General features: G+C 44.0%; 1 protein-coding gene across 1 annotated transcript in view; it reads left to right on the forward strand.

The window, feature by feature from the left end:
• The window catches only part of BANP (BTG3 associated nuclear protein), a 441,607-nt gene that overhangs the window by 224,427 nt on the left and 191,158 nt on the right, over window positions 1-26,022 (forward strand). Inside the window, exon 8 of the mRNA XM_083165122.1 lies at window positions 15,550-15,717. Within this exon, the coding sequence (XP_083021248.1) occupies window positions 15,550-15,717 (168 nt within the window). The remainder of the gene's footprint in view (window positions 1-15,549; window positions 15,718-26,022) is intronic.

Genomic DNA, 26,022 nt, shown 5'->3' on the forward strand with positions numbered 1-26,022 from the left:
CACACACAAAAAAAAAAGGTGATCAGTGATGCGACACTGATTACCAGTGAGGTGCAGCAGGTGCACAACCTTTGGTGCAACTGACAGGTATATATAAAAAAAAAAAAACCTCTGTACCCCCAAAAAAGTTGCTGATCACCTCAGATATAGTGATCAGCACAAAAGGCGGGGACAGCAGACACAAAATTTAGCACTCTCTATCACTATCTCTCTCTATCTCTCTATCTCTCACTATCTAACACTATCTAACACTCTATGACACTGCAGCAGCAGCACTCACAGGTATATCTATATATAAAAAAAAACCTGCGCCCCCAAAAAGTTACTGATCAGTTAATTTATACTGATCAGCACAAAAGGAGGGGGCAGCAGTCAGTTATATAAAAAATATATAGCACAATCTGTCACTATCTCTCTCTATCTCTCTCTCTCTATCTCTCTATAACTATCACACTGCAGCAGCACAAAATATAGCACTCTGTCAGTAGGCCTCTCTCTCTATCTCTCTCTCTCTATCTCTCTCTCTCTATCTATAACTATATCACACTGCAGCAGCACAAAATATAGCACTCTCTGACACTATCTCTCTCTCTATCTCTCTCTATCTCTCTCTATCTCTCTCTATCTCTCTCTCTCTATCTCTCTCTATCTCTCTCTATCTATCTCTCTATCTATCTCTCTATCTCTCTATCTATCTAGCTAATACAGTGCAGCAGCACAATTTCACAGGCACAATTATTGAACAGGATCCAGTAATCAATCAGCAGCGATCAAGTAAGTATTGCAGGCAGCAAGGTTCTGGTCAGTATGGCGGCAGGGGGGTACGGTGACCGCACTGCACGCTTTCCAGACCGGAATGGCGTCTGCAGTGCAGTCACCGTTAGTTTAAATCCCCCTCCTTGGCTGTGATTGGTCCGTCGGTCCGACGGACCAATCACGGCCTTTGGGGGCGGGCGGGGTGAGGTGGGGTGACACCAGTGTCACCCTTACACCCCGCGGTGATTGGTGCTGTACTTTACAGCACCAATCACCTCTGATCCCGTGTCACCGGCGAACGTTATTCGCCGGTGACACAGGAAAACGCTGTGAATGGCTGTTCACACTGAACAGCCAATCACAGCGATCGCCGACGGGGGGGCGGCATCGCAGCCCCCCCGGGGCATGCACGGACATGTCTGCTGTCAGGGACAGCAGACATGTTGAAACTGTCACCGCGTCTATAGACGCGGTGACAGTTTAAAGCCATGACGTACATTTACGCCATGTGTCGGGAAGTGCTTCCCGGCCATGACGTAAATGTACGTCAAATGTCGGGAAGGGGTTAACTTGGTTTCTTTTTAACTTTAAGTAAGATTCCCAGAGGTTGTATGTGGGGCATGTAGAAGGCTGAGAATCATGTGATTTAAATCCTAGTAAAGCCACTTCTTGTTGTCAAATTGCCTTTGTTATGAAATATAATAGTGATTTATTTCTATCCCTATTTAGTAGATGTCCCCATATCAGGTATTGGACATACACTAGCAGCAATGGGAGCTGTTATTGGCTGTGCCCCTACATTACTCTACTTTCCGCTAAACCCCCCCCCCCTTAGGGCCGGCGTCCGTTCCAGGGAAGATTACCAGGAGTTTGTATTGCTATATCATGCTGCAGTTACCCCCAAGGCGGGCACTCCCACCAGTGCCCCTCTGGTGCGAAATCCACAAAGCATGCAATGGTCGTCGTGCCAAACAGAAAGTCGGCCAAAAGCTGCTGCAAAGCTACATTTTCCTTTTAATATGCACATTTTTTCCCATTTATTTTCATAACCATTAAACATTTATGTCCTGTTTATTTGAGAGAAGTAATTCAGCTGTAAAATGATGGATTAAAGCACACATGTCCGTTCTCACAGATCCACTTTTGTTTGTCTCTTTAATTGGGAGCCTTTCTTGAGCAGAGCGCATCTTGAACAGGGTACGATGTCTCCTAATGCATGCCTGGGCTCTTATTTTTCCATTCCCACCAGAACTGTGTAGTTAGAAATTCATTAAATGGCCAGTATTAATTATACCAGCATAACATTGCCATTTGTGACTTCTTACAGGAAAACAATACTTCTTGTTCTCGTTGTTTTTGTTCCGTTTGTGTTGTCAGTGTTTTATTAGCCATTTTTCGGTGTCCTGCCAGGACTGGCTGTTCATGGTATCTGTGCTGCCAAACAGATTTATTTCTCAGGCGCTAAGCGGGGAAGCATTAATAGGGGTCTACTGCCTGATTGTTGGGGACCGCTGTCTGATGCTGTTTTGAGGTCTATATAAGCAGCATTGTGCCCTTCATGCTGCTTACCAGTATATTATCATTGCATTAGACCTATTTGTTTCCCAATATCTCCCCTTACTTATTACTCACTGTATTGTTTTTGTCCTGTTTCAAACGCTCACTGTTACCATCTATATTGCCAACATGTTTTGTATTTTTTCTAGTTCCAATGTCCTATGTACCATCTTTTTACCCACTAAGGGCCAGATGTATCAAGCTTCAAAAAGTGATAACATGGAGAGGGATAAACAACCAGCCAATCAGCTCCTACCTGTCATTTTTCAACCCAGCCTGTAACATGACAGGTTGGAGCTGGTTGTTTATCACTCTCCATTTTATCACTTTTTGAAGATCGATAAATCTATCCCTAAGACATTTGTGTCTAGGTAGACCAATGTCTGCTGCCCTTCCCTCACACTTCTCATTGTCTAAACTCCAATACGTTCTGCCCATTCATGCAGTACTTGTCGCTTATGCCATATCTTGGACCATGATCGGCAGTTGTGCTGCCTTAGGGCGTGACGAGTTAATGTGCCCTCATTTCCCAGACCCTTGGCCCATTCCCTCTCTTGCATGTTTGTGATTGTGTAATTGAGTCCCTGGAACGATCCGAGCAGCACAGAGTGATAATCCTGGGATATTTCCCAGGACACCGTGAACGTGACAAGAAACTCCAAGGACTGTCCATGTAGAATTGTGGCACAGTGAAAAGTCTAAATTGGTGACATTTTATCTTTATTGGCAGTTTTAGAAATAATTACTAATTAATTGTACATTAGAAAAGAATAGACTTCATGCGCAGTTTCTAATGGTGGTTTGTGTAACTGTGAGAAGGGACATTGTCTGCCCTCCTGGTCTGTACTTCCCAATTGCTGTGCTGGAAGCTGGACAGAAACCGCCAGGACGATGGTGCATGAATTCTGCTCAGTTCACCGATGAATAGAAATAACACCCAGATTTTTTTTTTTAGGGGATTCTTTCTGAGTGACATAGGAGGATGGGCATAGTAGTATTTATAGTGCGGTTGTCATGATTTATTAATCAAATTCTCCAACAGGATTCCAAGCATGGCTCGCAGGATACAGTAATACATCAATCTAAACTGACTGCTAGAACAGTGTCCCCTCCATTCCATGTGTACTGTATGCCAAACCCACAGTGCATGGGGCTAACTGAAATAGCTGCACACCCCTTTGATGGGACTGGTGCCGTTCAGCCAAGTGGTCTTGGAGACTGCTAGCCCCTGCCATGTCAGGGGGCTGATTCAGACCTGAATACAGGGCTAAAAATTAAAAAGACTGTGAATGCGCACGATACACAGTGGGGGTTATTCTGGTTCATTCGCAAAAGCAAATTCCTTCTCAAATGGACGACAAACCCATGTGCACTGCAGGGGGGGGGGGGGGGGCAGATGTAACTTGTAAGCCTGCGATTAGCCGTTGCAGGCTTTCTTCCCACTTCCCCAGTGTGCGAAGAAAGCCTGCGACTGCTATTCTTTGCAGCCCGTTCGCAGGTTGATTGACAGGCGGCTGGCATTCGGAGGAGGGTCCCAGGCGTTTTCAGGGCAGATCAGGGAAAATACTGAATATCCCCTGAAAAACAGGGGAAGATTGGTTGCTAATTGACCATACACACGGAAAAAAATATATATATTTATTATTATTCAATATATTACTATTTATTATATTATTTAGCTGCAGTTCTTAAAAATTGTACTAGTGTCAGTGCAAAAGACTCCATATGCCCACGGATTGACCTTGGAAATATACAGAGAAAGATGCTTAATTCCTATAGGAAAGGGAGACTGCGCTCATAGGATAGGTTTCCCTGGTACTTGTTTCCTAGCACGGCCACAATCGCGGGCATCGTGTACCTTTAAGTTAATGGACCCGATTTCCTTTGAAATCAGGTCCGTTTTGCCGGCAAAGGGAAAATCGCGGGCATCGTGTCGGTCGCGAACATTAACATTGGCCCCGACGCGACCGACGCGATGCCCGCGATTTTGCCATAGGCTTCAATGTTACAATATTTTTTTACATTGAAATCGGGAGCATCGCGTCGGTCTTGTGCCATTATAATGGCAAACGATGAGATGGACTTGATTAAGTCCATCTCACATAGTAAAAAATGTGAAATGGGCCAATATGACCCATTTCACATTATATATGTCCCCGTCGTCACCCCACAATTGACGTGAACCCGAAGCGTGGCGAGCGGCGGCGGTGCGCGTCCTCCGACCTTTTCATTCCCCTACTATCCACGTCGGCGTGGAGTTGAGAATATAAAGTGTGGCGAGCCACCGAGCCCGAAGCTTGGCGAGGGGACGCGTATACCTGTGAAGTAATACGCGTCCCCTCGCGGGGCTCGCTACGCTCGCCACGCTTCGGGCTCGGTGGCTCGCTGCGCTCGCCACACTTTATATTCTCAACTCCACGCTGACGTGGATAGTATGGGAATGAAAAGGTCGGAGGACGCGCACCGCCGCCCCTCGCGGGCTCGCTGCGCTTGCCACGCTTCGGGTTGGCGTCAATCGTGGGGTGGGGTTTACGGTGTAAAATTGGGGGTTTAGGGAATATTTTACATTGAATCCAATGTAAAATCGGGTCCCAGGGACCCTATTCACATTTGATTCAATAAAAAAATTGCGTCGGTCGCATCGCATGCGATGCAACCGACGCGATTTTTCCGACACGACCACGCCGATGGAAATCGGTGTGGCCGCGCTAGGAAACAAGTACCGTTTCCCTTTTTTCACCATGGATGAGTTCAAATGATCAAGGACAATGGAGACTGTTGCAGTATAAAAGCAATCATTTGCAATTTATTTAAACATTAATTATAGATATTAAAAAGAACATAGGCGGCCACCTATAGCATTTCATGTACTAGTACATTATATACACAAAAAAGAAAAAACATCAAAAAATATATATACATATAAAAAATATATATAATGAATGGTACTTGTGTATTTTGGCAGCGCCCATCGCATCGTATACCATAACGCATGCGATGGTATGCGATGCGACGCGATGTCGTTGGTTAGTGTACGATGGCATACAATTTTTTAATTGTATGCCATTGTACATGGCATACAATGCCATACGATGCGATGCGATTAAACATTGTATAAGCACCCTAATGGGTGCTTATACTATGTTAAGCACCCTAATGGGTGCATACAATGTTAAATGCACCCCCACGCCCCCCCCCCCCCCCCCCCACTATAAACGTGAACCCGAAGCGTGGCGAGCACAGCGAGCCCGCGTGGGGCGGCGGTACGCGTCCTACGACCTTTCATACCCCCACTATCCACGTCGGCGTGGAGTTGAGAATAGATTAGTGTGGCGAGCGCAGCGAGCCACCGAGCCCGAAGCGTGGCGAGCGCAGCGGATACCTGTGAAGCCCGCGAAGGGACGCGTTTACCTGTGAAGGTATCCGCGTCCCCTCGCGGGGCACGCTGCGCTCGCCACGCTTTGGGCTCGGTGGCTCACTGAGCTCGCCACGCTTCGGGTTCACGTTTATAGTGGGGGGGGGTGCATTTAACATTGTAAGCACCCATTAGGGTGCTCAAAAGCACCCTTTAGGGTGCTTATACGATTTTTAATCGTATAGGGGGTCAAAATCGCGTTGCATTGCATGCCATCGGGTACATGGCATGCGATGCGATACGATACGTTCATCGTACGATGTACATCGGGGGCGCCGCTATAATACACAAGTACCTAATGAATATATAAATTCAATGGAATGTGATACTTTGTAGAGTGGGGAAAGCCACGGGACTTCCAAACAGATGTTATTCCACACTAGATATTTATAATTGGAGGCGCCGACTTTGGCCCGTTAATTGTAAAAAAGTCAAATTGGCCACATGCGGTGAATTTATATATATATATTCTTTGAAAAAGCCCCCCAGTTGGGCGAAACGCGTTAGAAAATTGGACCCAGCCATCCTCCTTGGAGTGCCGAAACAGCCCGAGATATTCCGACACCCTGTGGACGCCATCTACTCACAGTGTGTCACACACGGACTGCACAACCTGTGCTCATCCAGCCGCAGCCCAAGCAACACAGATCAGGAGAACGCCGGGAGGAGGAGGTATGGCAAACGTGCGAGGTTCATTGCCGCCAGCGTCTGTCCACAAGCCAGCAGCAGCGGGAGTGAGAGACCCGTGAGCTGCCTCCAACGCCCGGACCGGTACGCTGACCCCCCTCCCAGCGGGACACTCCGTCACTGCCACCATTGGATCAAGGGTAAGATTTATGTGCTAAATGCACGCAATTACAGATAAACCCCAGTTACTAACTGTCCTTTGGTGAGGGAATATTTCCTTATATAAATTCACCGCATGTGGCCAATTTGACTTTTTTACAATTAACGGGCCAAAGTCGGCGCCTCCAATTATAAATATCTAGTGTGGAATAACATCTGCTTTCCCCACTCTACAAAGTATCACATTCCATTTAATTAATATTTTCATTATATATATATTTTATATGTATATATATATATATATTTTTTTTGATGTTTTTTCTTTTTTGTGTATATAATGTACTAGTACATGAAATGCTATAGGTGGCCGCCTATTTTCTTTTTAATATCTATAATTAATGTTTAAATAAATTGCAAATTATTGCTTTTATATTGCAACAGTCTCCATTGTCCTTGATCATTTGAACTCATCCATGGTGGAAAAAGGGAAACCTATCCTATGAGCGCAGTCTCCCTTTCCTATAGGAATTAAGCAGATCAGGGAAAATGCAGGCGCGACCCAGGAGTTTTCTGAGACGGCCGTCAGCACCGGCACATTCTTTGCAGCGCCAAGTAAGCCCTGCAACTCTGTGTGCATTTAAAAATACATATTGCTATTTGTTATACAATTATTTGCTAACACATGTAATGTCATGTTAAGCTACATTTACCAGAAGTATCGCAGCGGGCGGGAGCTTGGCACACACAGAAGAGTGGGTAGAAATGCATGCAGTGCATATAATAAGAGTCTCTCACGGTCCCTTGGTGCGAAGTCCAGGGCAACACACTTTAAACACTAAGCTTGAAACATTTGCGATATGGGGTGTAACACTAATGGCACAAATAGTAACCATTAATGTAACAAATGACATCTACACATAAATTATATGTACTATTGAATAATAATAATAAATTGAATTTCCATGCCAGGTAAGCTGAAACCCATGTCCCTCACCTGTCATCTCTGCAGAATGTATAAAGCTGTTTCCTGAGAGTCTGACATTGTACTTCATGTCTAATGATATACAGTACTGTCGGCGAGGAAGCCCCTGGGCCAGCACAGTGCATTACATGACCGGTGCTTTCATCACTCAGTAATTATTATATAGCAGCCAGCCAGCGGACCAGCGCTGGGGCCTAAAGACAAATCACTAACTCTGAAAGGAGTTGGGCAGCGCACAGGCTGACACCATACAATAAGCCTATGTTGGCTTGGTTGTTATCCCTTACTGTAAGTCATCCCACACAGGCTGGCGCAGTTACATGTTTCTGTCTTTTTCGAGCATGCCGTGAGAAGCGTATTAAAAAATAAACCCCTGCTTTGGTTACAGCTGGAAGCATCTTCTCGCGAGGCTCCGGAATTATGTCCCCATCTGCCTTTTACGCTTTCTTCTATGTACATACATCAGACTGTCATTTTCTTTTACTGATGCCCTGAAATCCGAAACGTGGCCAGCATCATGTAACTCAGCCTATTGTCTGATATTGTAATCCGCCTTTATTGTATTTACGGATACATGATTTCAGTGCACTGTACAAATCTTGAAGTGTTTATTGACATTGCAGAAACCCCTTACCTTAATTCCCTTCAATGAGGAAGCTGTGTTGTGAGCTCTGCAACTCATGTAGAACAGGAATACGGCCCTCACAGTGCCCTAATAGAAATGAGCCTCCCTGTTCGTGGCGGTGAAAAGACTGGACATGGAAATAATGAGAGTGAGCTGATGGCTCTCACACACTTATGACAATTACAATTTAATTCATAAAACAATGTATAAAACAATTAGAAATAGACATTAAAAACATGAATCATTCATTTGTATTCTGGTCATTTAGATTGCAGTTGAGGAACCCATAGCCTATGAGTTTCGGCCTTACGACTTCTTCAGTGGTATAATCGGTTGAAAAATAACGATGATTTAGAATATTAAGCGGTGGAAGGTTCCATTTGAATTTTTCCACAATGTATTAAAGATCCACAGTAAAACAATTTGTCAATATCACTTGTATGTGTATATGTGTGTGTATATATATATATATATATATATATATAGATTAGGGAGATGGGGCGCCACTCCAACCATAAATAATGTTAGACTGGTGCCTGGTCCATAATAATAATAATAATAATAATAATATGCAGTACACTTACCCCCCAGGTTAAGGAGTCCAGACCATCACTCAGTGGTTTGAGAGGGGGGGGGGGGGGGGGGGGAGTGTTATATATATATATATATATATATATATATATATATATATATAAAATGTATTTGTACAGAGACCTACAACTATCATAGTCCCTGCAGCAACTAAAAGCTAATATCCCAATATATTCCAAAATACATTTTTGTGTGTGACCGAGACAGTGGCACCTCTGTTTTCTGATGGTTCAATGTACACAGTTGTGTTGCATGCACAAAGTGTATTCAAAATATGATATAACATTACCTTCATGCTATGTGTATATGGTATATGTTATTAATAAATACATTTAGTGTTTAGACTTGTCTTGGGTCCCATCCCCAAGAGATCTCATTATAGTATAGTTGGGCAGTACGAATGGTGTAATGGTTAGCATTACTGCCTCACAGCGCTGAGGTCATGGTTTCCATTCCAACCATGGCCCTAACTGTGTAGAGTTTGTATATTCTCCCCGTGCTTGCGTGGGTTTCCTCCGGGTACTCCGGTTTCCTCCCACAATCCAAAAATATACTGGTAGGCTAATTGGCTTCCAACAAAACTTAACCCTAGAGTGTCTGTGTGTGCGTGTACATGTGGTAGGGAATATAGACTGTAAGCTCCACTGGGGCAGGGACTGATGTGAATGTTCAAATATTCTCTGTAAAGCGCTGCGGAATATGTGTGCGGAAACTGTTAATAAAATAAATAGTATGCAAATATTCCAATTTATGGAAAATCCAATATCCAAAATAATCTTGGTCCCAAGTGAGACCCAACCTGTAAATGAGTTTGGAATAAGGCTGTTGTAAAGTTGATCTGCAGAATTAGTGACATGGGGGGGGGGGTGTCACTAATTGGAATGGTTGCAGGCGTTACCAGCGTACAATTGCCACCACTCTGTGGTCCTTATTCTGATGTGGTCACAAAGCTGCTGTTATATGAAACTTTCCTGATTTAATTACTGTGCCACATCTGGGCCACAGTGCGCACACACACACACACAGAGTGATTGAATTGCGATGCGTTGCCATGGCGCTGGCCTCGCTGTAGATTAAATAGCTGCAAACACTGCAATATTCCGTATGACGATGTCTCCGCAGCAATCTGCTCTCTGTCCTATTGATGTGTAAGCCAGGTACTGTCCCATAGCTGCCGCCTCTGGGGATATTGGGGCACACCTGGAAGTTGTTATGGATCCTGCAGTCATAGACATTGTATGGAATGGATAGCACCAGAAATTCTGGATGTCATCGGTGAGGGGTTAACACAGCAAATGAAAACCGGCTTAGCTGGCAGGACGGTTGTTTGGCTAGATCTATATCTCTATTAGATCAAAACAGATTTTTGTTCTTCCTTTCTGTCCAGGGTTTTGTCATGTTAGTGAAGGTTTCAGTCCTGTACAACGGCATAATGCACAAAGCCTGTTTCTTATAATGCAGACTTCAGAATGAACTCAGACCCATTTTATGATTTCATCACGGGATACTGGAGATAATTGTGCCTCATTAAAGGATTGTAATGGAGGAGGATCTGGGGTGCAAAAAAAATCTTTGATCCATTATCCATGTTCAGAATGAAGGTTTAATGAGTGAAACGTGCGCAGATAATCTTGCAATGTTACGGCTCATAAAGCATTTATATAAGTCGTTTGAGCTGCTGAAGCTTTTCCGTATTAATTTACTGTCCCACTGGGGTTTGTGGAATGACTACACTGTACCATGAAATGAAAGGGACACGGTCATTTTGGGGGTAATAAAACCTCTTGGAGCCCAGTTTGCAGCTTGGTCCGTTTCTCAGGCTCTTACATCAGCAATGCCTGGAGAAGGAGATTCATTTCCATCGGTTATAGTTATCCGGTGTCTCGTGTATAAGGTTGCCCTATGTCCTCTTATCCCATTTCCGTTGCCCTATGTCCTATTATCCCATTTCCGTTGCACTATGTCCTATTATCGCATTTCCGCCTCATTGTAAGAAGTGTAGCTCAAGGCCCCAAACACATTTTTACACATGGACCTGGATGCAAACATTTTGCCAGCCTGCACGTATTTCCTGGTTCCCGGTGAATCCTGCTAATCCGTTCTGCAAGGTCTGGGATTGTAATCGTACAACAATAATCCTGACAATTATGGTTTCTAATACACAGGAAAGACTCTCCACTCGTTATCTTCCATTAGCACTTGTAACGAAATACCTGTAGAATAAGGCTGCACAATGGAACACAACACATTTTAATAATTGAGATACAAATGATGAATATATCTGATGTGGAAAGTATTCGTCATTTCATTGCAACCTTCTAAGGGGATTTTCTGTTTTCTTAAGCTTGTTTAAAAATATAGTTAATCATGTAACAGACTAACTTTTCCTTTTTTTTTTACTAATAACCCTGGGTTCTGTTATACATCATACATTTATATATATATTTTGGAGTGCAACCTGTGGTCGGTAGTATGTCAGCAGCTCTGGAACCCCCATTGGTAGGATGAGATTGAATTGATTTGTCTGTGACTCACCGCTGATGTTATATGGTGCACAGCAGAAGACAGGCATTTGTGTCTTTAGTAATGTACTGCCATCCAATAAGACCTCTAGCATCTGTGTCATCCAAGGCAGCGGCCATTTTTAGTGGGACATTTTAAAGCAGACTCCATGCAGACAACCAGACCAGATAAAATCTGCTGATAGAGATCTTGTACCACTGCGCTGCCAGCTCTCCCCGCCAACATTTATTCTGCGGTGGTATTACGGCTCTGCGTATTTTGCATGTGTTTGCATTGCATACACATCTCTACTTGTACATCCAGCATGAAGTAATTAAATGTGATGTTTATTAACACTTTGCAGCCGTACACCCTGTGCAATCTTCATTATTTGCTGTTGACAAATGTAGTTTATCCCTAATGGTGCATGCTTGCGAATGCACACGTTAATGGCATGTGGGGATGATAACCGCGTCCATTAATCCATTGCCTCCCTGCAGAGGCCTGAACGCACTTTTATAACATTCTATTGAGCTAAATTGCACTTGACTTGTTCCTTCTGTTCTCATTTGTTCTGAGAGAGTTGGCAGCTTTCTATATTTAATGTGGCACCCCAGGACCTTAGCTCCTACCAAAATAACCCATCTAACATATGAATTCTCTCAAGCTTGCAAAAATGCAAACTTAAGATGTAAGAATATGTTTATAGGCTGCCAAAGAGTGAGCTGTCAGGCAAATAGTTTATTTCTGTTATGCAAGTTGATGCTTTCACGGGTACACGCCCTTATGGTAGTGATTCCTATGGTACATGCATGCTGGGGAGCGCAGCGCGGCCAAGTCCCTAACATAAGAAAACCGCTCGCTGAACTCAACAATTCCCTTACAAACTCTGCCATTTAATGCAGATGTTCCTTGGATAATGCAGGTTTCCTAATATCCGATTAATTGTAAAAGTCAGCGTGAGAAGTCTTGGTTGTAATCAGTCACAAATTGCTCAGGCACAGTGAGAGTCCGGACACGTAGCAGCTGACAATGGAGTTTAAATCCGCTCTTAATGGGCCAGATCCAGTAATGCGAAAAATAGTCATTTTGTGTCTTGAACACACCAAGCTGCAAATCAAGGGGTCCAAATACATTTATAGTTTTTCTGTGTAGGGTAAAGTCTGCTTGTGCATGTAGCCCACAGATATTCAACCTCTTTAGTTTAAACACACCCCACCCACACCTACGCCCTCTGCACATGTTCTATCGGCCCCAACTGCAGTGAAACATGGTTTTGCCCAGTGTGGTTTTTTTTTTTGCAATTATTTTTCATTTAAGTAAATACCGTGATAAAATTTGAAGTGCATTCCATTTGGTGGTAATTTGAGGAGGGGTTACACACAAAGAGAACCAAGTTGTCTCTAAAAAAGCAATGCAAGATTGGAGCTGGAGTGCAAATACAATTTATAGTGCGAGTTTGATGTGAGAACGGCTCGACGGACACACCTCTCTCTTATCTGAATTGGACCCATAGGGTCAGACTAAAAAAATGATATGACACTCACCCAGACTAGCTAGGAGAGGTTCACTTCAAGGTTTCTTTCTACACGATCACCAAAATATGTACTTTTGAAACAGGACTCACCTAGGGTAAATGCCCTATATGCATCCAAAGGTTTCTTTTGCTGAGATGAAGCAGACTCTGGGACACTTGCAAGTTTTCCAAGTAAAAAGTTCACACTTTAATAGTAAAAAAGGACACTCCACATCTTCAAAACACAGCCTCGTCCTAAAACCCTCACCCGGAATGGGGGCTAGTCAGGGGCGGCGGGTCCACAGATGTTAAAAGGGCAGAAGATTGGGGTCCAGAATAAGGATTTTATTCTGGACCCCAATCTTCTGCCCTTTTAACATCTGTGGACCCGCCGCCCCTGACTAGCCCCCATTCCGGGTGAGGGTTTTAGGACGAGGCTGTGTTTTGAAGATGTGGAGTGTCCTTTTTTACTATTAAAGTGTGAACTTTTTACTTTGAAAACTTGCAAGTGTCCCAGAGTCTGCTTCATCTCAGCAAAAGAAATCTTTGGATGCATATAGGGCATTTACCCTAGGTGAGTCCTGTTTCAAAAGTACATATTTTGGTGATCGTGTAGAAAGAAACCTTGAAGTGAACCTCTCCTAGCTAGTCTGGGTGAGTGTCATTGGTGTTTGACCATCTAGTTGGAGTTTACTGTATACTGATGGTAACCAAGAGATTTCTCTTTCTTTTCCTGGTGGCCTGAGTACCCTGGATGTGAACGGCCTATTGAAAAATATTTTCAGAAAGAATCCTGTGAACAGCGCTGAAGGGATCCACTTCCTTTTGTTGTATACATATGTTTTTGGGTTTGGTAGCCCTATTCTAGTGTGATCTCCAGCAGCCGTTCCGTGTGAGCGCAGATAATTGCCAATAATCTTTTTTTTTTTTTTTGTGATAAAAAAATGATATGCCTATTTTTACTTTGGTCAAAATAATTAGTATACTTTCCTAAGTGTGTGTGTTGGGTTACGCGGGGACTCCAGTCCCGGGCCCATACAGAAAGGGGGCCCAGGACTAGAGTCTATTAAGTATAATCTGTCATAAACAAAGTTCACATTTCCCAGTTCTGCCGACACCAGAGGTCTCACCAGGCATTCCAGGGGTTCTCACCAGGTATGCCTATTTTGTCAGTCCTGGGCCCCACTATTTCTGATGGCAGTCCTGCTCTCCTGAAGATATAGGACGGATGGAGAAGCCTCAAGTGTCTGTAATGGTATCCAGGCATTAGATATTTAGGGGTAGTTTTATTATAGCGGTGCTAAACGCGCCGCTATAACAGTTCCTGCTACGCCTCATTAACGAGGCGAAGCAGGAGGGGACGCCGACAAGATATATCAACATCTTGCCGGACGAAGCGGGGAAGAGTTAACTCCCCCCTTCGGCGATGTCCCCTCCTTCCCCCCGGCCGGCTGACTGGGCATGCGTGGGATCTCGCTACTCTCGTGAGATCCCCAGCGCAGCTCAGAGCCAGCAGCAGGGACAGCGCTGTCCCTGCTGTGGGCATAGGGCATCACCGCCTGCAGCTGTCGAAGTTGATAGTTGCAGGCGGTGGAACGGTCAGCGATGCGGACCATTCATAAATCAGGCAGGAGGCAGGCGCGCAGTGCGAAATATCATAGCTGCGCTATGCCTCCTGCCTTACACCGCCGCCGGTAAAGTACCCGGCCGGCGGGTTTCATAGATGTAGTGAAGTGCTATCCCCTGCTTTAGCGCACGGGGATAGCGCATATGCCCCACACTGCCGGATCATAAATCTTCCCCTCAGTGTCTAGTTAAAAGGTCGACATGAGTTTTTATTAAGGTTGACATCCACATAGACTTAGATTAGTATAATGTGCTGAGCGCAGTGAGGCACCATGTCTGAAGCATGGCGAGCGCAGTGGTACACATATACGGAGTCCATGTCGACAAACACATAAAAATAAATTGTGAAAAACGCATGTTGACCTTTGTTTATATTTTCCATGTCGACCCCGTTGACCATTAGTTGTCGACCTTTTGATTGTAGACCTAGACAATGTAGAACTAAAAGACCATAACCTGAGTTAGCTTGCGAGCAGGGCCCTCCTACCTCTATGTCGGTCTGTGACTTCCCAGTTTGTTTAATCACTGTTATTTATAATTGTAAATCGCGACGGAATCTGCTGCGCTATATAAGAAACTGTAAATACATAAATAACCATCTGTAATGGGTTGTGGAGAGGGGATAAATACTTCAGTCTTATATAATTTTGTAGTGGAATAACAGTGAACACAGATTTATACAGCCGTGGTTCATACCCAGAATATTTGGGGGTTTCTGTGGCTAGTGCAAGTGTAAATTTGTGTGACACTTATACCATGATAATGACATAATGTTATATAATACAATCACAGAAAATATAACCTCATGTTGAACGTAATATCAAGTGCAACTTCTTTCATCATTATTTGGATGTTTTTATGGTTTTGCATAGATGCTTTCATACGCTTAGAAAATGTATTCATATAGGACAGTGGTTCTCAGACTGTGGGTCCCGGCCTTCTCAGCATGGGGTCGTGACTCCATGTTGCTGACCATCAGGCTGATGACTGTCTGTCTCTCCCATCATGTGGTGCCTCCACAATACTGCCATGTATGTGCTGTCTGCTGACTTGCTGGGGTCCTGTCATTATTTTTATTGTCTGATGGGGTCCTAGAGCAAATCGTTTGAGGACCCCTGATATAAGATATACAGTACAATAATATGGAAATATGTTTCAATTAACAAAGATCCCTCTATCTCCTCGGTCCCCAGGTCACCTCTTCCACAAATTCAGGATCACAGAATCCGACTGGTATAGAATAAAGCAGAGCATTGATTCCAAGTGCCGCACTGCCTGGCGCAGAAAACAACGGGGTCAGAGCCTGGCCGTGAAGAGCTTCTCACGAAGAACACCCTCAAACTCCTCCTATAGTACCACAGGTAAGTCACCGCCAGGCCTTGTGCCTCGCAGCCAGATGGGTGATGGTGGGGTCCATAGAAGAGTTCCGCTTTATTTTTATTTATTAACAGTCTCTTATATAGCGCACACATAATCCACAGCACTTTACAGAGAATTTTTGAACATTCGCATTTCCTGCCCCAGCTTGCTTACTTATAGTCATCTGCACCTCCTACCTCAGCTTGCTTATTGTAGTCATCTGTACCTCCTGCCACAGCTTGCTTACTTATAGTCATCTGCACCTCCTACCTCAGCTTGCTTATTGTAGTCATCTGTACCTCCTACCTCAGCTTACTTATTGTAGACAGCTTTACCTCATACATCAGCTTACTTATTGTAGTCATCTGTACCTCCTGCCACAGCTTGCTTATTGTAGTCATCTGTATCTCCTACCTCAGCTTGATTATTGTAGTCATCTGTACCTCATACCTCAGCTTGCTTATTGTAGTCAGCATTATACTGTTCTCTTACAGCAGTGATGGAAAACCTTTTTCACTCCAGCTGTTGTTGAATTACACATCCCAGCATGCTCTGCTACAGTTTGCTATTTGGCCATTCTAAAATAGTTGCAGGGCATGCTCGGATGTGTAGGGGGCCAAAGATTCCCATCCCTGTCTGCATTGTAAGGGGTTTGCTGGTTATTTCACTGAAGATATTAACTCAAATGGTTCAGGACTTTATATATAACTTGGTAACCGATAATAATGAATATGCACAGCAAGGGTGTGTAATGGGGACCCTATGATCTCTGATAGAATAGAAATAAAAACATTTCAATCTGTTAGTAGGGAAAGAGGTTTTACATAAGAACCTGTGATATTTGGGGCAGTATAGGTTATTACCTTCATACGAACGTCACTGGCAGGTGACCTTCACAACCGGTTGAGCTGAGCGCTCGGCCCAGGTGGCTATGAGATTCTGCTTAGCTAGGGTAACGCGCCGGGCCGGTAGCGCATTTCATTTGCACGGTTGGAAATTTTGGCTCCCCCAATGTTTGCACAGGGCATTCCTGGCTCCCGCCTGTGTTTTATAAGCAGTGTTTTTGAAGCGCTGTACATCTTATATTAAAAGCAGCATTTTGGAGACTCTCCCAGATAAAACGGGATCAAAATTTATTCCCTGTACTGGTCTTTTGGCTGCTCATTATAAGTAACCACTGTATCTTCTGCACAGGAAGCCAAAATCTGATTGCAATGGAAAAATTCAATTCTCCAAATGTGACATAATTCCAAGAGCCTAATATGAAAAGAAAAGACATTAAATATTATAATCTCCTTCCCGTGCACATGATCGGAGCGCTGTAGTCATCAGCGTTACGGTAAAAGCGTGAATATGTTTTTCTCTCTCTAGAGTACCAACCTTTCCTGCAGAAATGTGGCTCACTCGCTAACTGGACCCTGTCCTGGCGTTTGCTGGCCATCCCTTTACATTTCTGCTCTACCATTTGTGCCAGCTTGTAATTGGAATAAGTTTTGTATTTCACAGACTGCAATCTGTGCATTTATTTGTTCATAGGGGGAGGGGCCCTAAACTGCACACCCTGGACATATGAGGTGCTAGCTGCTGAGACTTGTAGTGCAGCAAGCAGGAGGAGGAGTTTGCAGGTGCACACTAAATATATATGCTAGACCTTTTAATCTCTTGCTATATTGCATTTGAGGTTATTAGCATAGTAATGGCCATTAGTATCGGCTTGTCCACCGCGTCCAGGTTACCTCAATAGGACAAGTCCCTAACACTACTCTGGGACAGGTCCAGGGCACAGGGCCCCCCAGGCCAGCCCAGCAGAACCACCCCATGGCATCACATTAGTGTGAAATTAAAGTGATAGTAAAAGGGATAGGGGAAATTATATGTGATAGGACTTACCAAGGTAAGAAGTAATAATAAATGTGAAGGGTGCTACATATATATTAAACAAACTAAAGGGGTGATTGAAAGTATACGATATGATGCCATGGAGCAGCCCAGCAACAGCAGCCCAAAGAGCCCAGCGCCCCAAACACAGTCCCACAGACCAACACTCAGCATATATGTATAGTAGGACTTACCCTCATAGTGCCAAGCTGAGGTGTGCAGTCTTGAATGTTGGGACTCCAACCTAATTAAAATCAATTTGGGACAGGTGGGTGGGGTGCAAGTTAAGGAGGAAGGCGTCTCTAGTTCCTTCCAGTGTGTATGAATACACAATATATAGTACATAGGGGGAGGGGCCCTAAACTGCACACCCTGGACATATGAGGTGCTACCTGCTGAGGGACTTGTCCTATTGAGGTAACCTGGACGCGGTGGACAAGCCGATACTAATGGCCATTACTATGCTAATAACCTCAAATGCAATATAGCAAGATATTAAAAGGTCTAGCATATATATTTAGTGTGCACCATTTATTTGTTCATGCATACAAAATTAGTCTGGCACTTTATAAATAGTTCATTACTTTTCTTTACCCATGTGCTCCTCGGGCTTCGGCACAGTGGAGGGCTCGGCCTTTACAAGTGTTATAGGAATTTATTGGCAAGTAGCTGATAACCAGCAAAGCATCAATAATACATTAATGTTTTTGTGCCGCCTTGTACTATAGTCTGGTCTGCATTGGGGGGCTGACATCAGGGGCTTGTAGAGCTTTTATACAAAACCGAACACAATCAGCTAAACAGTCCATGAAGCAGCCTAATGAGACGCATGTGTCCTAAGGGCCCTTCTTCTACGTGGGAGGTTTCTGTCCTCCCTGAGTTCGCCTCAGGACACCTGCGTTACGGTTTGACAAGTGCACTGTCCCAGTCAAACTCCCCACCTGCTACTGTCCCCGGAGCTGGGTACCAGCACTGTATAGAAGGTTCTGTTTGCTGGGGGTCCGATCTCGCCAGGAGAGATTGTCACGGTGCTCTCTTTCGCATTGCGCTATGCAAATCTAGTACATGCCTGCTGAGGTTCAACTTCTTCTTTTTCTTCTGGTTATGTTACCATATATCAATGTGGCAGCTTTCACTGGTTTAATGCATTGTGGCGATTAGATTTAACACTGGTTCTGTTGTATTACTATAGGTCGCATTTACCAATGTCCTGCTTAAACCCACAATAAGTTAAATTTCTCATTGCAACAATAAGAAATATCTTATTGGGGGAAATGTATTAAACTCCTGAAGGGACAGAAGCTCTGATTGGATACCGTCCCTGCTGAGTGGATAGAGTGATTGCTTATGTGATTCGCACAGGGAATTGCTAGTGCACATGAGTGGTCGCCAGACAGCTCATTTGCAAGTGTCATTTTGTGGTAATCTTTACAAAACATTAGCCTCTGGAGGTGGCGGTGGCTATTAGGGCCTAGTTCTTAAAAGACTAACTTGGCATGTTTAATAATTCAGTAGCACCTATAGAAACCTAAGGCAGTACTGCCTGAGGAAGGAACAGGGTAGTTCCGATACGCGTTGCAGTAACCTGGAACTTTTTTGGAGGGGGACCCACCATTGTGGATTTTGGAGACACCTGAAGGCCTGGTTGATCCGGAAAGCCAGTGGCACCTTAAGAGAGAAAGATCTTTCTACAGGCGTTTTTATCATCGCAATCTGGTAAACCTCCATCTTAAATAGATTGAGACACAATAATGTGGTCTTTTTATTTCAAATTACCCCTTGTTTTTCAAAATGTATTGTATTTCCCTATTTTTTGAATAAATCTGTCTAGGTACTTGTGTACTTTCACGGCTCCCATCGCATGCCATCGCATGCTATATGTAGTGGCACGCGATGGCATGCGATGCCATTTTCCCGTGTTTTTATGCATTGCGATGCGATGTCATTTTTTTACAGAAATTATGGTCATGAGTTGACATCATGTAAAATGCACCCCAAATGTCATTTTTCACACTGTACCAACCCCACTATCAACGCCAACCCGAAGCGTGGCGAGCGGCGGCAGTACGCGTCCTACGACCTTTTCATACCCCCACTATCCACATCGGCGTGGAGTTGAGAATAGAAAGTGTGGCGAGCGCACCGAGCCCGAAGCGTGGCGAGCGCACGCGGATACCTTCACAGGTATCCGCGTCCCCTCGCGGGCTTCACAGGTGTCCGTGTCCCCTCGCGGGGCTCACCACGCTTCGGGCTCGGTGGCTCGATGCGCTCGCCACACTTTCTATTCTCAACTCCACGCCGACGTGGATAGTGGGGTATGAAAAGGTCGTAGGACGCGTACCGCCGCCCCACGCGGGCTCGCTGCGTTTGCCACGCTTCGTGTTGGCGTTGATAGTGGGGGTGGTACAGTGTGAAAAATGACATTTGGGGTGCATTTTACATGATGTCAACTCATGTCCATAATCTCTGTGAAAAATGACATCGCATCAGATCGCATGCAATGCTATTTTTCCCTGTACGATGCACATCGTGGGAGCCGTGAAAGTACACAAGTACCTCTGTCTATCCCTACAATATTATACCATTTTGGATTTCTATTTGTCTATGTCTCAGTCATATTTACAATAATGGAGAGCCTCTGATGAGGTGAAGACACGTAAGAGAAGGAGAATAACGTTTTATCTATATATTCACTCTTTCTCACTTAATATAAATAAAGAAGGTGCGCTACACCTCACGGTTACGGTTTCCGTTTCAGAGGGAGGGTGTCAGCGCACATTCACTTACCACTATAATTTTACACAGTAGTACACCACATGCCCTCTCTCTCTCCAGTTTGATCCCCAGAGATTTGTAGCCCCCCCCCCATAGGGTTTGGTGACCAACCTCCCCTGCGTAACACCCCCTTCCCCCTCCCTTCCCCAAGAGAGTGCGCCATGGGATCTCCCTCCCTATTAGTGTACAAAGTATTTGGCATCACTGAAGAAGAGAACTGATAAAAGCTGTACAAAAAATAATAATTTCCAAGAGAATTAAGGACGGAAAGATGAAGAACTTCTTTACATATCCTTAATCTCTGCTCTATGTCCCATACACAGGCGGAGTAGGATTCCGCAGGCCTGCTTCCCACTTGACACAAGGGTTGAATACTGTGATGTTGGTCCGTAAAAATTTCTAAAACAAACAAGAGCCTTGGTTTGTGACCCATCAAGTGTGATCCCGCTGCGACATAATATAGGATGTCTATTTTTGTGACATGATTTGGCTCAGACCAGTTTCATGAGAGCTAAAATTCTCCTTAACAGCTCCCCCGGGGACATTCATAGGCCCCAAAGCCTGCCAAGCACCCACTGTGTCCAGAGCCGCAGACTGTACACAGCCCCCTCCCTCCCAGAGCATCTCAGCTATGTGTTCACGCTGAGAGTTGCACCAACATCCAGGTATTAGGGGGTGCTCCTTTGCCAAGTACCTGAGTTACTGAGACAGCGACCTGGCTTCCTGTGATTGGATTTACAGCTGCTTCCTTCTTAGTATACAACATCTGCAAAGTAAATATGTCTCGGAGTCAATCTGCCTTAGTACACATCCGTCACTGTGAAGATTAATCATAGCACTCGGTCGCTCTCTATGCTGTTGGCTAAAATGCTTCTGCATGGAGATGAATGCTGCCAGTGGGGCAGGGTAGCAGGCAGTGCTCTGGGACACTGTGTACTTACTGTCAGATACTTGTCATAGTTTGATCAGGAGGGAGGCGTGTGTTTTTCTACTTTCTCTCAGGCTGGGAGAGCGAGCGGTGTGGCAGTGTTTATAGGGTAGCACTGTGGGGCGAGTTAGGCAGGACCTTTGTCTACTTTCTGGACATATCACACCTATGCTGCTCACTCAGCACCAGCCCCCAGTTGCTACGTCTGCTCCTGCACAACGGCAGCACTAAGGATTACCTGAGTATCAGACACCTGGAGGCTCTGTGTATTTCTGCAGTATGGAAAGTAATGGGATGCCATACTCCCTGATACAGATAGCAGCCAACAAGTACTTCCCTGCTGCAAAACCTCTGTGCTGATCTGTAATATTAATATATTATGCAGGGGATCCGTTACCTGGGTCGACAATGTCTATGTCAAGACATGGTTGACACTCAAACGGTCTACACAAGTTTTTCATAATTTTTTTAAGACCGACTTAGTTCATACTTTATTATCCAAGTGGACATTGATGAATACAATTGTGTGCCCGAAGCATAGCGAGGGTGGTGGTACACTTTTATACAGTGTCCATCTCGACATAGACATCCAATAAAACGTGAAAAACCTGTCAAAGTTCTGAGTGTTGACATTAAGCTTGTGTTTACCTTCTGTCAATGTCGATCTATGGTATGTCCACCATTTTTAGGTGTCGACCTAGTGATTGTTGTTCTAGACATGGTCGATCCCCTATACCATATTTAAGTCACCATGCAAGTGTTGTACCTGTGTGGGTCTTGTACGTTTACTACAGATGTGCCCATACACTTGGCGTACTTAGCCACATGGCACAACTGAAATCTTCCATCTTTGTTGCCTAGCGCAGCGGGTGAGAAGCAGTTTGCAGTGTACCAGAGACATTTGGCTGTGACTTAAGTAAATGCACATGTGCGAGGTCGCAGATGTAGCACAGAGGAACGTGGCGTGATTCGGACTCGGTCACACATAGATGTTCAAATCGCACACACCCACAGTGTTTGCTAACAATGCAGTTCTGGCACTCCAATTGCTTTATTTAAGTGATAAAGAAATTTTCAGCGGGAAAAGTTGACTGAGAGCTAAGAGATTTTGGGCTCCTCCAAGTTAATATGGTCGCAAGTTGCTCTCCGGATGTTCAGCATGACCGATGTGATGTCTGGGTGTCTCAGGAAGTGGCCTGCACCCGCTCTTTCAAATCACATGATTTGCGTCATTAAAATGAGGTGATCAATACGGTCCTGACATTCTGCCCCACCCCACAGGACAGCAGATGAGCTCAGATTGCATTGATTATTATTTACTTATTAATCCGTATGCTAATTTTTTATCATTTTCTCTTACTCTTGGACATCACTACTGTTAATGAAAGAGTTGGAAATGTAAAAGTTTGCATGATCTGATGCAACCTGAACTCAGAATCCCCATCTGAATATCTTGTGTCAGACCGAGATCATCTCCAAGAATCTTAAGTGGATTAAGCATCTAATGGAAACTAGTCGCTGTTTATTAACTTGGACGGCAATGACAACAGCTTTAACTAAATCTAGAGTTTCACTCAACAGTTGCAAAGTGGAAGATGGAAAAGGTCCAATCAAAACAGAAGAAACCCGCGGTATGCCTACAGGCTGTACCAGGCAGTGGCTGACCTGGCAATGTGGTGATTGTAGTTCCACACCAGTCTAAAGAATATTAATGGGAACCTTTATCATATTTAACCACAATAGAGATTTTAGGTATTTTTGAGACAATATTTTCATATTGCAGCCTTAGGAAGACCTTGCATGTCTCTTTGGGGGTTTTCTGTACCTGTCAAGTGAGATGTATCAACCCTTATGGTAGGGTACACACCAGAAAGATCACAATTGCTTTCAGATCGTGAGACAATCATACAAAGGTCGCGAATCTTGTTGGAGCGTGCAATCTGCTCACGATCTACATACGATCCAATCACGAGCTGATCTGTACCCAGTTGAAGGGGTCGTTTTCAAATCCTGACTGCAGCAGGTAGGATCTGCAAAATGAACAAACGACCAGCGGGGACGCGCATCGGATCAGAATCGGATCTCAACATGCCCAATTTACATACCATCGATCGAGATTGAATCGAAATTGGGGGAATTGTGGCCAAATCGTTCTGGCATAAGATAAAACATAGCATGTATAAAAAGGACATCATAGAATTAGAAAAAATCCAAAGAAAAGCAACAAAGCTTATTAGCGGAATGGAGAATTTAAGCTACGAGGAAAGGATACAATTTGGGACTATTTACACTAGAGAAGAGATGTTTAAGGGGGGACATGCTCAACAGGTATAAAGGGGCCAATATAAGGAACTGTCAAACACCCTTTTTTCTACTAGAAAGGAATCTAGGACGCGAGGGCACGAGTTTAGATTAGAAGAAAAAAGATTTTGTTCATCTAGAAGAAAAAAATTCGGTACTTATGTAGTATCTGGGCTGCCGATTTCTAAATCGGGTCGGATCGGGAGATCGCATCGCATCGCATGCGACCATGCGATTCGATGCGATGCGATGCGATGACCCGATTTTTCCATAGGAATCAATGTTAAAATGGACTGAGTCCATTTTAACATGGAATTCAATGGGAAAAATGGGTCCTTTTCATACCCCTACTATCCAAGTGGGCATGGAGTTGGATATAAACCTGTGGCGAGCGTAGCGAGCCACCGAGCCCGAAGCGTGGCGAGCGAAGCGAGCCCCGCGAGGGGACGAATACCGTCCCCTCGCGGGGCTCGCTTCGCTCGCCACGCTTCGGGCTCGGTGGCTCGCTACGCTCGCCACAGGTTTATATCCAACTCCATGCCCACTTGGATAGTAGGGGTATGAAAAGGACCCATTTTTCCATAGGAATCATTTTAACATTGATTCCTATGGAAAAATCGGGTCATCGCATCCGATATCGGATGCGATGCGATGCGATGCGATGCGATATCGCATCGCATCGCATCTGATTGTATGCCTTAACTTAAGGCATACAATCAAAAAATCGGCAGCCCAGATACTACATAAGTACCAAAAATTCTTTACAGTCAGAGCAGTCAAACTTTGGAACTCTCTTCCTGGAGAGGTGGTGTCAGCAGACACAATAAATATGTTTAAAATAAGGTTGGATAAACATTTATTGGTTAAAAACATCCATGGGTACAAATAAGAAACATAATCTGTCTTTAAAATATCGGAACATACTATACAGCAAGGGATAAACTATTAGAAACATAGGTTGAACTAGATGGACGCAAATCTTTATTCAGCCTCACCTACTATGTAACTATGTCAACAAAATGTTGCACTGTGTCAAAGCAGAGGAAAAGCAATGACGTTTGCACCATCTATTGTTTCCTATGAAGCAGTGAGCATTGCATGAGGGTCCATAAAAAGCTGCTTTTTACCCTTCTGAGATATGAATGGCCGAGTGTACTAGCTGTGTGTTTTTCTTTTATATAGTTTAAAGCATCATACACACTAGCAGATGGTGGCCACGGCCGATATAGTTAATCATATTGGCCCTGGCTGTGAGCGCCCGATATTGTCCGTACACACTGAGCGATATCGGACACCGATCTCATTCACCGTCATCGGGACCCGCTAAAGATGGAGGTCACTTGGCTATATTACTATGTTCTGCATGTAGTTAACGAAGCACTGGAGCGCACATCGTTAACGATATTGAGTGTACACAGTAGACTATCTTGTGAACAATATCCCCCAGAAACCACTTTCTGAGCAATATTGTTCAGAATATCACCTAGTGTGTATGGGGCTTAAGACGTGTAAAGAATATCCCTCCCATGTTATACTCACAGACCTTTTATACATACTTTAATACATACACACATACATACATACATACATACATACATTCAGAAATACATCCTTGTGACCAAGGCACTTTTTTAAAAATGTGGTTCTAAGTTTTATTACAACATCAATGATGTTTATAGTTTGTGTATAATACATTGTGCCTTTCTGCCATTTTATGTTACGCTATTGCTTTGTGTACAGCAACGCTGCAGTCAGTAGTGGAAATAAGCCATTCACGTTTATTCCTAAATTCAAAAAACAAATGACCAGACAATGGGAAATGCCAAACCACATTACAGAAGCCAGGTTATATATCACTTCGCACTGGTGCGTGTTGTTGGCTATTTATGGAATGAATGATGCCTTGATTTTGAATTTGGCTGAGCGTCTGAAAGGCAATATTTTACAGAAATATAAATACATTGGGGGAGAAATGACCGATCTTTGTTTTGGTTCAGCATGAAACCACTAAACCTTTGCGTGCTAGTATATTTAGTCCACCACAAACCCAGGATATCATACAGTTTACAGGAAATGATGCCGCTAATCTAGAAGCAGAAATAATAAGTTGTATGATGTTTATACCCCGTAATCTTACTGGGATGTCATTGGCCACCTAAACGCAGTATGTCTGTTTCCTAGGAGACGGTAACCAATCTCTGAGATCACTGACGCTTTGTGATCTGGTGCACTGGATTACAAATACAGTATATAACATGCTTTCTCAAAGCCTTGTAAAATGAGAATTAGTATGCAAGCATACACGTTCTGAAAAGCGTTATTTTTTATCTTGCGGTTTACAGAAGTATTAACACTTTTTAACAATACATTAGATCTTTATTGGAACGTGTTTTTATGTATAGAGTCAATTCTGCTGCATCATCGC

This window comes from Crinia signifera, chromosome 11, assembly GCF_055691185.1.
Source record: "Crinia signifera chromosome 11, ASM5569118v1, whole genome shotgun sequence".
Classification (NCBI taxonomy): Eukaryota; Metazoa; Chordata; class Amphibia; order Anura; family Myobatrachidae; genus Crinia; species Crinia signifera.